This window comes from Acinonyx jubatus, chromosome B3 (assembly GCF_027475565.1).
Source record: "Acinonyx jubatus isolate Ajub_Pintada_27869175 chromosome B3, VMU_Ajub_asm_v1.0, whole genome shotgun sequence".
Classification (NCBI taxonomy): domain Eukaryota; kingdom Metazoa; phylum Chordata; class Mammalia; order Carnivora; family Felidae; genus Acinonyx; species Acinonyx jubatus.
In genome coordinates, this window is record NC_069386.1 from 11,781,427 (window position 1) to 11,794,265 (window position 12,839).

At 52.3% G+C, this 12,839-nt stretch overlaps 1 protein-coding gene across 4 annotated transcripts in view; it reads left to right on the plus strand.

Annotated features, from left to right (window-relative positions):
• Positions 1–6,325, plus strand: part of CHD2 (chromodomain helicase DNA binding protein 2) — a 122,006-nt gene extending 115,681 nt beyond the window's left edge. For all 4 annotated transcript variants that reach the window (XM_027067976.2, XM_053223597.1, XM_027067975.2 and 1 more), the window contains one exon: positions 2,805–6,325. In XM_027067976.2, coding sequence (XP_026923777.1) covers positions 2,805–3,138 — 334 coding nt within the window. In that variant the 3' untranslated portion in view covers positions 3,139–6,325. The remainder of the gene's footprint in view (positions 1–2,804) is intronic.
• The last annotated feature ends 6,514 nt before the right edge of the window (positions 6,326–12,839 follow it).

Below are 12,839 nucleotides of genomic sequence, written 5' to 3' on the forward strand. Positions count from 1 at the left end.
GTTTTTAGGGCACCTGGGCGACTTGGTTGCGTGTCCGACTCTTGATTCAGCTCAGGTCATGATCCCAGGGTCGTGGGATCAATCCCCTTGTCGGGCTCCATGCTCTGTGTAGAGCCTGCTTAAGATTAAGATTCTCTCTAGGGGTGCCTGGGTGGCTCAGTTGGTTGAGCATCTGACTTTGGCTCAGGTCATGATCTTGCAGTTCGTGGGTTCCAGCGCTGTGTCAGGGGCTCTGTGCTGATAGCTCGGAGCCTGGAGCCTGCTTCGGATTCTGTGTTTCCCTCTCTCTCTGCCCATCTGCCGCTCACTCTCTGTCTCTCAAAAATAAATAAACATTAACAAAATTAAAAAAACAAACTTCTTTCTCTTTCTGCTCCTCCCCCACCACTCTCTCTAAAACAAATAAATAAAATGAAAGAAAAGTAAAAGCAGCAGCTCTCAAAGATGATAGTTCTCCTTTTAAATATAAAAAAAATAGTTTTTATATCATTGTTGTCTGATTCTACCATTTGGATTAGTTGCAGCTGATTAACTTATCTCCTCGTCATGGTCCTTCCTCTTTTTTCCATGCCTAGTAATTTTTGATTAGATGCCTCACTGAGTGCTGGATATTTTGTATTCCTATAAATATTCTGGAACTCTATTCTGAGAAATAGGTTATCTAGAGGCAGTTTGATTCTTTCAGCTCTTGCTGTTAAGATTTGTCAGAATGAGAACAATGCTCTGGCAGTCTAATTGTTCCCCCTCACTAGGGTAAGAACACTTTGTTGTACTCCACTGATGTCCCTTGAAGCTTGAGGCTTTTTGGTGTGGCTGGTGAGAACAGGGCCCTTGTACCTCTAATCTTCTGGGTGGTTCTTTTCCTGGCCTTGGATAGTTTCTCCACATGTACACACTTTATAGTGCTCAATTGAATACCCAAGGGGAACGCTTTGCAGGTGTTTGAACTTCTTTCTGTGTGCAGAATTCTCTTTTGCATTCCATCCTGTGAGCTCCAGCTGCCTTGGTTCTGCCCCCTGCCTCTCAACTGAGGACGTCTCCCCTTCCCTGTGCTGAGGCCTGGAAACTGTCTCAGGGCAATGAGTGGGGTTGTTACAAGCCTCATCTCACTAGCTTTCCATCCCTCAGGGAATCGCTGTTCTTTGTTAATGGACATCTGGTATCTTCAAAACCATTTTTTGTCCCTTTCTGCTTGTTTCAGGTAGGAGGGTGAGTCTAGTTCCCCGTATTCCACCTTGACTGGAAGTTGAAGTCACCAGCTCTCTCTCTTTTGTTTAATGAGGGGAAATTCACATAAACTGAATGAACTGTTTTAAAGCAAACAATTCAGTGACCTTTAATACATCCACAATGTTGTGCAACCACCGCTGGTGTTAAGTTCCAGATGTTTTCATTGTCCTGAAGAAAACCCCATGACCCTTAAGCAGTCACTCCATTCTATCTCTGCAGCTCCAGATAATCACCAATCTGTATTTTGTTTTTATGGATTTACTTGTCTTGGATATTTTGTATAAATGAAATCAAGCAAGATGTGGCCTTTTGTGACTGGCTTCTTTGGACACTTAGCATAATGCTTGAGTCTCATCCACACTGTAGCTTGCATTGTAGTACTTCATTTCTTTTTGTGGCTGAGTAATATTCCATTGTGTGTGTGTGTGTGTGTGTGTGTGTGTGTGTGTGTGTGTATGTATATATATATATATATATATATATATATATATATATATACACCACAGTTTGTTCATCCACTCATTGATGGACATTTGAATTGTTTCCACCTTTGGCCATTGTACATAGTGCTGCTATGAACATGAGCGCAAAATTATTTGTTGGAATACCTGTTTTCAGTTCTTTTGGGTCTATACCTAAGAGGTAATTGTTGGTTGTATGGGAATTCTACATTTGGCTTCTTAGAAACCACCTGTTTTCCACAGTGGCTGAAACATTTTACATTCCTACTAGCATCGTATGAGAGTTGCAATTTTCCCACATCCTTGCCAACACTTACTTTCTGTGTGTGTGTGTGTGTGTGTGTGTGTGTGTGTGTGTGTGTGTGTGTTCAACATGACCATCCTAGTGGGTGTGAATCAGGTGAGTAGCTCCTTGTGGTTTGATTTGCATTTCCCTGATGATTAATATTCTTTAAAGATGTTGAGCATCTTTTCATGTGCTTAGCGGCCATTTGTAGATCTTTGGAGAAATGTTTGTTTCAGTCCTTTCCCCATTTTTGAATTGGGTTGTCTTTTTGTTGTTGACTTGTACCAATTTTCTTTTAATAAGATAACAAGCAGTTTACTGTGGTGCTAAGTAAAAATTTTACTATTCTTTACATGGAGTCAATTTATTAAATACTTTATTTAACTCTTCATTTATTGTTGAATGTTTGGGTTGATTGTGGCTTTTGCTGTTACTAATAACTTCTCGAATAATTTCTGTGGCTCTTTTTCCCCTCGGGCCAGGTCAAAGAATATGAAAATGTTTGTAGGTCTGGCCAGTTTGCCTGAAGGGAGTGCATCTTTACAGAACCTTCAGTGATTCAAGGGTGTCCTTGTTTCATTGCAAACTTGAGGTGTATGTCATTTTGTAGGGTAGGATTGGCCAATAAGTGTAAAATAGCCCTTTGTTATTACTTTTGTTTTTTTGTTTGTTTGTTTGTTTGTTTTTGATTCCTAGTAATGTGAACATTTGTGAACTCTGAGTCCTTTGGAAGGGTCCTTGGGTATGAGCACGTGAGGGTGAGCCAGGTGGGCGAGGAGGAGGGGGCGGGCTTGAGCCGTCACCTAAGCCTTGTGTCTCTGTTTCAGGCACCATCATGACTCCAAGCGGAGGAGAGCCGATGAATTTCGGCCTCAAAATTACCACCAGCAGGATTTCCGACGAATGTCTGATCACCGCCCCCCTGTGGGCTACCATGGCCAGGGACCCTCGGACCATTACCGCTCTTTCCACACAGACAAACTGGGGGAGTATAAACAACCCCTGCCCCCCCTGCACCCCGCCGTCTCAGACCCTCGCTCGCCCCCTTCTCAGAAATCCCCCCACGATTCCAAGTCACCCCTGGATCACAGGTCTCCTTTGGAGAGATCACTAGAACAGAAAAACAACCCAGATTATAACTGGAATGTTCGGAAAACATAAAGGACAGCTGGGAATGAAGGGGAGAGCAAGAGTCATTAAGCACCTGGATATTTTTGGTCTGATCCAGTAGGAGCCAGTTATCTAGACCAGTGAGTGGAGTTTCTGGACATGCTGCTGCTGTCAGCTCGCCGGTGGAAGGAGCACCTCAAGGAGCGGGGGGCCTTTCACTTGGTCCAGCTTGGGTTTGGGTCGCCACTCCTGCACTTTGACACCCCCTCCCATTCCAGCCTGGTCCTGGCCTCCCACCGCGAGGAGTGCTAGGAGGAAGACGTGACTTTTGCGTCCCAGCTTCGTGGGCTGTGTTTCCCCAGTGAAGGAAGAAGGGATCTCAGAGTCACGAGGATTTTGTTGCTGGGTCCGTGTGCTCTGGGCCCGTGTGCAGTGGGCTGGGAAGGAGCGTGTGTGTGAAGGTTGATGGGACCTGCTGGGCCGCGCGTGATCTGCTTCACTGTGATGTGACGGATGCTGCTGACGGGGCGGGGCGTGGGTGTCGCCTCATAAGACTTGAAGGGGAGCAGGTACACTCCTCACATGTGTTCTTGGGAGAACCATACACTTGGGCCTCCTTGTGATGCCTTTGGTGCAGGGGCTGGTGGGGAGCAGCTTCCACAGTGGCCCCTTCCCTACAACACTAACCTTTCCCACACTATCTGGACATTTCAGAGGTTCGGTCTTCTGAGCGGGTCTCCTTTGCCCTGGTCCAGGGGAGAGTCGGGCCCATCTGGCTGACTTGTGCGTACTGTGAGTTTTCGGCAGCATTGGAGCTGGCGTGGGTCTTCCTTGGCTGGGAGTGGGGTGAGAGGGGTGAGAGAGGGGCTAGAGGGGCGGTGTGGCCAGGGACCCGGAATCCCTAGTGGGGTTCTGATTCCTGGGATGAGCAGTCTGAGGGCAGGGCCTAGAGAGGAGGGGAAGCTTGCTGCAAGCGCGCACCCAGGCAGGGGTGTGGGTGGCAGGCATGCTTCCCGGGGGAGGTGGGGGGGCGGGGCTTCAGTGTTGCGCCAGGTCAGCGTTTGCAGCCACGCTCGTTACTTCAGTTCCCTTCTCACAGCTTGAAGAAGTAGACTGCACAGAACATGCAACTCCTGACCCACAGGGCGGGTGGACAGATGAAGTCTGGGTCCATGTTGGGAACAGGCTCCCACTCCCAGTCGGAGATCGTTAGAATTGAACTCCATGTTTTTAGAATGAGATCAAATAAGGCGTACACCTAAGGTAAAGTTTTTCCAAAATAGGAAGCCTCCAAGGACAGGGGACTGAGCTGCAGACAGTAAGAGTCCTACTCGGGTTGAACAGAGTCAGAAGTGGGAAGGCGAGTCAGTTGTACCAATTAATCAGGCTCCTTTCATTTTACATTTTACGGATACTGGGCCTTCCATTTTATTCCCTTTAAATATAGCTTGCCAGTATTGTTTGACTGTCCAAAGGCCTTTCTAGGTGGAATAACTGACTTGAACCTACACTGTGCCTATATGCGTCCAGGCTCAGAGCTGGTGACCACCTTTCCATTGGGTGTGCACAGGGTTAAACTCCCTGAACTGACCTGTGAGGACTTCATAAAACTGTTATCACTTACTTGCTGGTAACCTGGGCAGCACCATTATTGCCTTTACTGAGAAATTCCCAAGTCAGCTCGCCCTAGGGAAGTAGATGTGGCTTTGGTGGGTCATCGCACGCAGCCTCGTGGGGCTGGCCGGGCGTGAGTTCCACATGAGAGTCTGGGTCCTCACAGCTTATGTTGGGAGCTTAGTAGGTCTGCCCCTTCCTTATTTATCTCCTCTCGGGACTGGGATTGTTCACCGTGGGCTCGTATCCGGTGAACATGCCCTGGACCACGGCCCAAAGAATGCCTGGGAGCCTCTGGCCACAGCCACTCCACTGGGCACATGCTGTGACTGCTTGGGAGAGAAGAGGGTGTCTGCTGTGGCCTCCACCAGCTTAGCTTCTTGCTGACACTACCCTGTGTCTTTCTTGCCCAGGCCAAAGAGGAGGGCTAGGTTGGCTTGTCCCTTCCTGTGGTGGGAGGAAGGGAGGGAGGGATGAGCCCCAGGATGTCTTCCCCTGTGGGAGGGAAGTCAGGCTGTGTCCCCTGGGAAGCCAGGAAAGTCACTGGAGGCCCTGTGTTTCAATACTCATCAGGGTTTTTTTTCCTCTGAAGTTGATAGGAGATGTGAGTTATTCCCAAAGATGTCTCATCATGAAGAAAAAGGAACTTCCTTTTGTTTACATTCAGGACTTACTGTGCCATATGATGTAGCAAAAGGCAATATTAGCCAGATCAGTGTTAAATTGATTATAAAATTACAGTATCCCCATAAAAGCATCTATTGTAGGTGTTGCGGTATGTTTAAAGAGTCAGGAAAAAGGAGGCATTTCCTCACTGACCTAAATCAGTATGAATATTGTATGCTTTTATCAAAAACAGATTTGCACAGATAGGAATTCTCTCCCTTGTGGATAGGATAAAGTACCCCAGGAACCTGTGAGGGTGATATCACAGAGCCTAGCTTTGAAAGATTCAGTAATTGGGTGGAGACTGCAGGGGTGGAGGAAGAGGGGAGTTGGCATCACCTGAAGTCTGAGTGTGGAACAAGGGTTAGCATGGTATCCCACAGCCCTGGGAAGGGGTGCGGTGAGAGCCCCAGGCATCACTGCGGTCTTTCGGAGATGCTGGAGAGAAGCCGCCAGGCCCTCTGCAGAGCCCCATCTTACGGCCCCTGGTCCCCCTCTCTCCTAGTCCTTGCGTTGGCCCTTTCATGGGAAGCCAGAACACTTCTCGCATTGTGCTGCAGGCACTCTAGCCTGATGGCTGAGAGCTATATCAGGATGTGTGGTGCACACGCGATTCGGTTACGAATTCACATGGGGACACTGGAATCCTACAGACCAAAATCCACTCGTCAGCAGGAATGGTGGCCCGGGGCCCAGCACTGGTGGTCTTCCGGGCTCGTCTGAGGGCCGCAGTGTCAGGCGGAGAGAGCCAGGCCAAGGGTCCAGGCTGCTTTAGTCCATCTGACCCCACTCGTTTGGGGACAGATGGTTTTTCTTTATTGTAAAATTGTGGACTTTTCAAACCTGTTGACTAAACAGTAATTAATTTATATTTGTGAAAAATGCCACTGTCCTAGTGATTTCTGATGTAAATAATGTTGTTTATATAGTATGTATTAAATTTTCCTACATTGTACAACTGCTGTACTTTTGATTCTTGTATATTAAACAGTGTTACTAAGGATTTTTAGAATTGGGCGGACACGTTGCATTGCGTTGCATCGGCGTGAAACGTGACCAGATACGCGTCCAGCTCCCTTCCCCCGGCTGCCGGGTCATTTGGCCTGTTCGACAGCTTGTGAAATGGAGCCTTTTGAAGTCGCAGTGTTCTTCCTACCAGCACCAGCGTGTTGCTGGGTCTAGGACCCTCACACACAGGTTCCGGAGGTTTTCCCTGCGTGGCCACTGCCAAGGGTAGTGGTCCCTGGCTGGGCAGCTCCCCGCATCTGACGGAATTACCCGGACCAGTGACAGTCCCTGGTGGAGCAGAGCGGCCCACCCTTTCCCACGTTGGTTGTGCCAGAGAAGGAGCCCTGGAGACCTGGAAGGTGCATTTTGAAGACCTGTGTCATCCAGACAGGGTCCTGTAGCTCCCCTTCCATCCAGAGGAAGTGAAAACACAGTGTCTGCCAGTCCACAGCAGTGAGGGTGATTTAACAGTTGGGTTATATATTCATGAAGAGGGAAAAAGGCATTTTATAATGGAAACACTGACACGAATGTTAACTCTAGCAATTTGGCACAGGGGCAGGCCCGGCTCCTACGAGGCCCAGACAGGAGGGGTGGCCCAGCCCTCGGGTGGAGATCCCGTCTGAGTAGGAGCTGGAGAAGGTTGCCAGACCCAAGGGGTTTTGCTAATGCTTAGGGGGATTTCAAAACCAAACTCCTAGTCTTCTCGAACCTCCTTATTCTTGATACCCAATAAACCCATAACGTTCGCTCAGTTAACTCCCCGGTTGGGACTCTCAACCTGGGAGACCCGGCCGTGGGGGCCCTCCCTCAGCCAGTCCTGTGCGGGCGGGAGAGGCTGGGATATTTGGTGCACAAGAGTTCTTGAGTCCAAGACTCAAAAGAAGAGTTGAGGGCTCCTCCTGCCGATAAACAACTCAACAATCGTGTTGCAACTCACAGCTCGGCTGGAACATCTTTGGGAAACTTTTAAGAACAAGCACTGCAATAATCAGCTCAGGATTTACAATAGCAACGCGGCTTCTACACCGACCGCTGCCAAGAAGCCTGCCTTTTACTGGAAGAAGCAGGCGCAAGGCCCCTTCCCTCCTCCCTGGCGGGGCCTCAAGTGTCTGGCATGAAGGCAAGCCCTCCTCAATTAGCACCGACTGAAAGGTCACTTACTGAAACACAAGGCCCCGTGGTTTGCCAGACCAGTCTGGACTCCGGATGCCGACCTGTGGCTCTTTAAAGGAGCAGGACCAGGTTTGCCACCAGAGGCTGTGCCTTCGCTGTGTCGGCGTCCCCCCAACCCCCTGCCCGTCACATTCTGAGGCTGGAATGCCACTCAGCCTGTCGCCTCCCAACCTGCCTCCGCTGTCTGTTCTGCTAGGTGATTTGGGAAAGGGACAGAGCCCGAGTGAATAAAAGCTCTTCATCCCGTAGAAACCTGGGCCCTCGTGGTGCATGGGGCACCCTGTCCCAGGCTTGACGTCTGGGAGTTTCCCGGTCAGTTCTGTGGCCATGTGATCTGGCCTTGTGTGGGAACATGACACATCTGCCCTACAGGCAGCCTTCTCACCTCAGAAACAGGGTTATCTACTTCTTGGGGCCAGCTGCCTCATGGAGTGTTCGCACACGGTATCTTCCTAAATTTTGTGTGCGTGTGTGACCCCAAAGGGGGCTGTCCTTGCTGAAACTCAGTCCTTGCCAATCACGTGCACCATGGTGGCTTTGGCGGGGGGAGAGGGGACCTCGATGGTCTAAAGGGGCTGGCAGGAAGGTCAGTGTGTTGTCTCCGTGGGGGCCCCGCCCTGTGTGCAGCTGGGCAGATGGCCTCTGCATCCACATCCTCATTTGCACACCAGGAAGGCAGCTTCTAGACATGAGAAGCTCACACAGTGGAAAAGGGGAAGGTTTGTAAACCCTTAAAGCTGCCCAGAGGGACACAGTGCTCATCAGTCCCTGCTGGGAGGTGGGGGAAGATGGGGACACCGTGGAGGGCACTTGCTGGGCAGACCCAGCTTAGCATTCTGCCCCAGCAGCCGTCAGCCCAGGACCAGCTCATCAGAGGGGCCCAGGAAGAGGCCTTGCTCTAGGGGGAGACTGGACCCCAATAGCAAGGCCCTGCAGGGAGCTCACAGTCCGATGGGGATGGGACAGTCACTAGAGAGAAAGTTTGTCCCTCGACCAAGATCTTGAGCATCTCCTGTGGGCCAGGCCCTGTTCTAAAAGGTGGGGACGCATGCAGAGTGAAGCAGGATGAGGGCCCCGCCCTCTTCAACGGAGAGGTGGTGAGGCACACCTAGACCAACAATAAGAGGACAAAATGTCACTTCAGTGCCGGGACATGGGAGCAGGAACAGGTGGTGGTAGCGGAGCCCAGAGGAGGCGGGGAAGGCGTGCGTGTAGGAAGTGGGCAGAGCTGGGTCTGAACCAACTGGCATTCTTGGGCTTACTCTCTAGCTCTCTGAGCCTCCCTGTTGGAGAATACCAGCCTGTGGGCGGGTGAGGGAGACGGCTTGGTGGCCATCATCAGTGTCGGAGGGCGGCCTTGGAACATCCTGAGGCTCCTCAGAGACCCCTCATGCCACCAGACCTGGGGCCCGAGTTGTATTTGGAAAGTGAGCGGTAGTTCCCCATTCATTCCCTGACCGAGGGTCCTGAGTGAATGTGGTTCTAGAATCTTCCTGCAGGGGGCAGAAGATTTCCACAAACAGCCTGCCTCACTGCCAACACCTACATTTACAGAACCCCCCCTGGGGAGGCTTACCGTCGTTTCTCCGCCCTGGCGGGCCGCCTCCCTTGGCTGCAGAACCCACGCTGGAGCCAGAGACATGGAGCCACCTCATCCCCGCAGGAAGCGTGACAGGGGATGGGGAAGAGGAGAGGCTGCAGGAAGAAGCCAGCCTCACCTGCTCCACAAGCAGGGGGCAGTGCTGGCCAGTGGCGGCCTAGGCCTCTCAGCCAGCACGGTGGGCTCTCTCCCCACCAGCCAGCCCCGAATGTACTGACACGTCCAGCGATTGTTCCGGGATACACAGGCTCCTTCCTGCCCCTTCCGGGTCCAGCCTCTCCTCCCCCACCCCTCCGTGCGGCCGCCAGAGGGACGTCCTGAGCTGCAAGGCCCAGGCATCACTCTGCTGCTCCCTGTGTGTAACCTTCACCTTAGCCGCAAGCTCCCTGGCTTGGGTCCGAAGCCCTCTACGACCTGCCCTTGCTGGCCACTCGGAACGTCCCCGTCTCTTGGAGCCCCCTGCCCGCCGCCAGCCAAACCTTCAGGGAGCTGAATCTAAAAGGGTGATAGCCAGAGCGGGTAGTAAGGAGAGGCAGTTCACCAGCCACCGTGGTACTGTTTCAGTGGGGCAGGGTCTGGGTTGGCTCTGCTGGGGCAGGGGGCTGGCTCCATGGCCCCAGCTGCCTTAGCCCAGGCCCTGGCCGGGGACTCTGTGCAGCAGGCAGAAGGGTGAGGAGGCAGGAGGTGTGAAGGTGGCGGCAGCAGGCGCAAAGCCGAGTGGGCTCACACAAGAGGGACCTCCGTCCCAGCCAGGAGACCCAGGGCCCCGGCGGCAGCTGAGCTGAGAGCATGGGCTCCGGAGACACCGTCCACCTTCAAGTCAGGGTTCACCCCCGACTGTCGCGAGCTGGGCCAGGTGTTAACCTTCAGAGGGAATAGTTCCACCCAAACCTGATGGGGGAGCAGTGCCTGGCACGTGCTAAGGACAGTGCAAGGTGGACCATCATTACTGTGGCCAACTTCTCGAGGCTTGGGGTCCTCGGCGTGGCCCCGCCTAAGCCTGGTAACCTGTCCTGGGGTCAAGCCCACACCCTGCCCCTCCCTGCCCCCGAGAGCCTAGAGATGAAGCCTCTGTGGGCCTCCCTGGCTCCTCTTCCCACATTTCAGGGGGCCCCACCACAGAGCCTGTGGGCCTCCTCTGAGCCCCATCCCACACATCACTGTGTCCCCACTGCCCCAGAGCGTTCTTTCCTTCCCTGAAATCCTCTCTGAGGCCTGCTCTGCCAGCGGGTACAAATAGTAATCAGATTAGCTAATTCCCTCTGGACTGCACACTGGCTTGGTGTTTCCCAAACTTGGGGCCTACAGACGTATGATGGGGCGGATCGTTCTTAGAGATACCTGGAAGAATTTAAAATTTTTCTGTTTTCCTTTTGATGAACATTTACAAAAAATACTTTGAGAGAGAGAGAGAGCTCGAACAGGGGGACGGGCCGAGAGAGAGAGAGAGAGAGAGAGGGCTCAGTGCAGAGCCGGATGTGGGGCTCGATCCCATGACCATGAGATCATGACCTGCTGAAACCAAGAGTCAACGCTTAACCAACTGAGCCACCCAGGTGCCCCTTGGTGAACACTTTAAAGAATTAATCTAAGCGAATCCTGGATGATCTGGAAGAATGGGGAGAAGAAAGGAACCCAGGACTCTGGCGTTACATTGGCACAAAGCAGTCAGTGCTACTTACCCAGGTGGACAGGGGGACACAAGGCAACAAGTTCGACGGGGTCTGAAGAGTGAAAAGAAGGCGGGGTCCGGAGTCACTGCCTGGCAGCAATGACAGGGGCCGGACAACCCCACCTTCGTCACACGAAGAGGGCCCACTCGGCGTCAGCAAAACAGTGTCATTCATCACTGCAATTTAATGCAATTTGTTTGCGTTTGGTTTATGCTTGATTGGTAAGTGTGTCTGGATTTATAGTTGAAAGGAGCTATAATTACAATTTATTACAATTAAGAATTTATACCTAGCCTCATGAATTATAAAAACTCCAGCCATGGGGGGACTGGAGAAACACTGGCTCCCGGAAGGGGTCTGCATGTCATGTATGTTTGGGGACCTTGAGCTGTTTGTGACCTGAACTTAAGAGTAAATGAAGCAGCCCCATGGGATGTGCCTGTGAGAGCAAAAGCCACCATCTGCAGATGGCTACTGGGTGTCAGGCTCCAGGCCCTTTGCTTGATTGTATTTTTTTAATGTTTATTTATTTTTGAGAGCGAGAGAGAGAGAGAGAACATGAACAGGGGAGGGGCAGAGAGAGAGGGGGGCAGAGGATCCAAAGCCGGCTCTGTGCTGACAGCCGTGAGCCCCACGCGGGGCTCAAACTCACAAACCGCGCGATCACAACCTGAGCCGAGAGTCAGATGCTTCACTGAGCCACCCGGCCGCCCCTGCTTTATTGTATTTTTAGAATCACGTCCTCATGAAAATGCTAGGAGGCAGGATTTATCCCCATTTTCTAGTTGAGCATCACGAGGCCCCGAGACTTTAGAAAATGTGCCCAAGATCACACGTCTAGTGAGGGGTGGAGCTCAGACTGCACGCCAGCTCCCCCCACCTCTCAGGGCCACCTTGTCACTGCCTCCTTCGATGGCTTCCCCTACTGTCACCCAAGTACCGTCCCACTGGTGTCATCTTATTCCTGCAGGCCCTGGGACTCAGCCCTAACCTTCCCCCTGTTATCGATGAGCAGGCTCAGAAGCCATGTGTGACTGGCTTGGGGACAGAGGACTAACAAGTGGGGAGAACCGGCCATTCTGCACTCCCTTCCCTGTTCTGCTCACAGCAAACTAACTCGTGCACTGTCTGCCTCTCTCTCAAGAAGTCGGTCCCGCTCGGGCAGGCACATTCATCTGCTGGGGTCAACTGCACTGCTCGATCCCCAACACGGAGCCTCGTGCCGACACCCCATAGGGCCTCAGTGATTATTATGTGGAATAAACAAATGGATCCCACAAGCCCAGACCATGATGGGACACATAAGGGATGCTCCTAAAATGTTTGTGCAAGGAAGGGAGGGAGGGAGAGAAAGGAAGGCAGGAATGCCTTTGTGGCCGTGTTAGACCTACAGAGTGGACACCCCAGAGGGACGAGGCTGGGGCCACTTGCCTTAGGGGTTCATCCCCAATCGTTAGCAAAGGAAAAGTTGTGTTAGCTCAACATGCAGTTGTCCTGCAGTGCCCAGGGGAGAGGGGCCCTGGCCCTGTACCTTGGCCTTTGGTTTCTGGTGGTCAAGGCTGGGGGCCTGAAGGCCACTCGGGAGCCCTGCTCACCAAGGCTCTAGGATGGAGCCTGGGCTTCAAGCCACCTGAACTCCAGGAGGGAGGTGGCTAGAAGGGGGCTCCCCCATGATAAATCACTACTGGAATCAAACACTTGGCAGGGTGCCTGGCAGGTGGCAGGTGGCCAAAAAATGTAGCTGTCACGCTGGGGTGACTCCAGTCTCCATGCAAATGGGGGCGGGTCCGTACCAGCAGCTGGATCATGTTTGGGATTGCCGAGAAGGCTTGTCCCCCACCTGGGGAAGCTGATGACCACCCCTGGACTGTGGTGACTCAGCCAAGAAGTCTCTGGAACCCTGGGGCCATCTCCTTCTTGGACTCTAAGCCTCTCAGCCTTCAGATCTGAGGGACCCTCTCTCCCATCCTCCTTCTCTTCAGGGTCCAGGTTTGAAGTCCCTCTACCCACCCAGC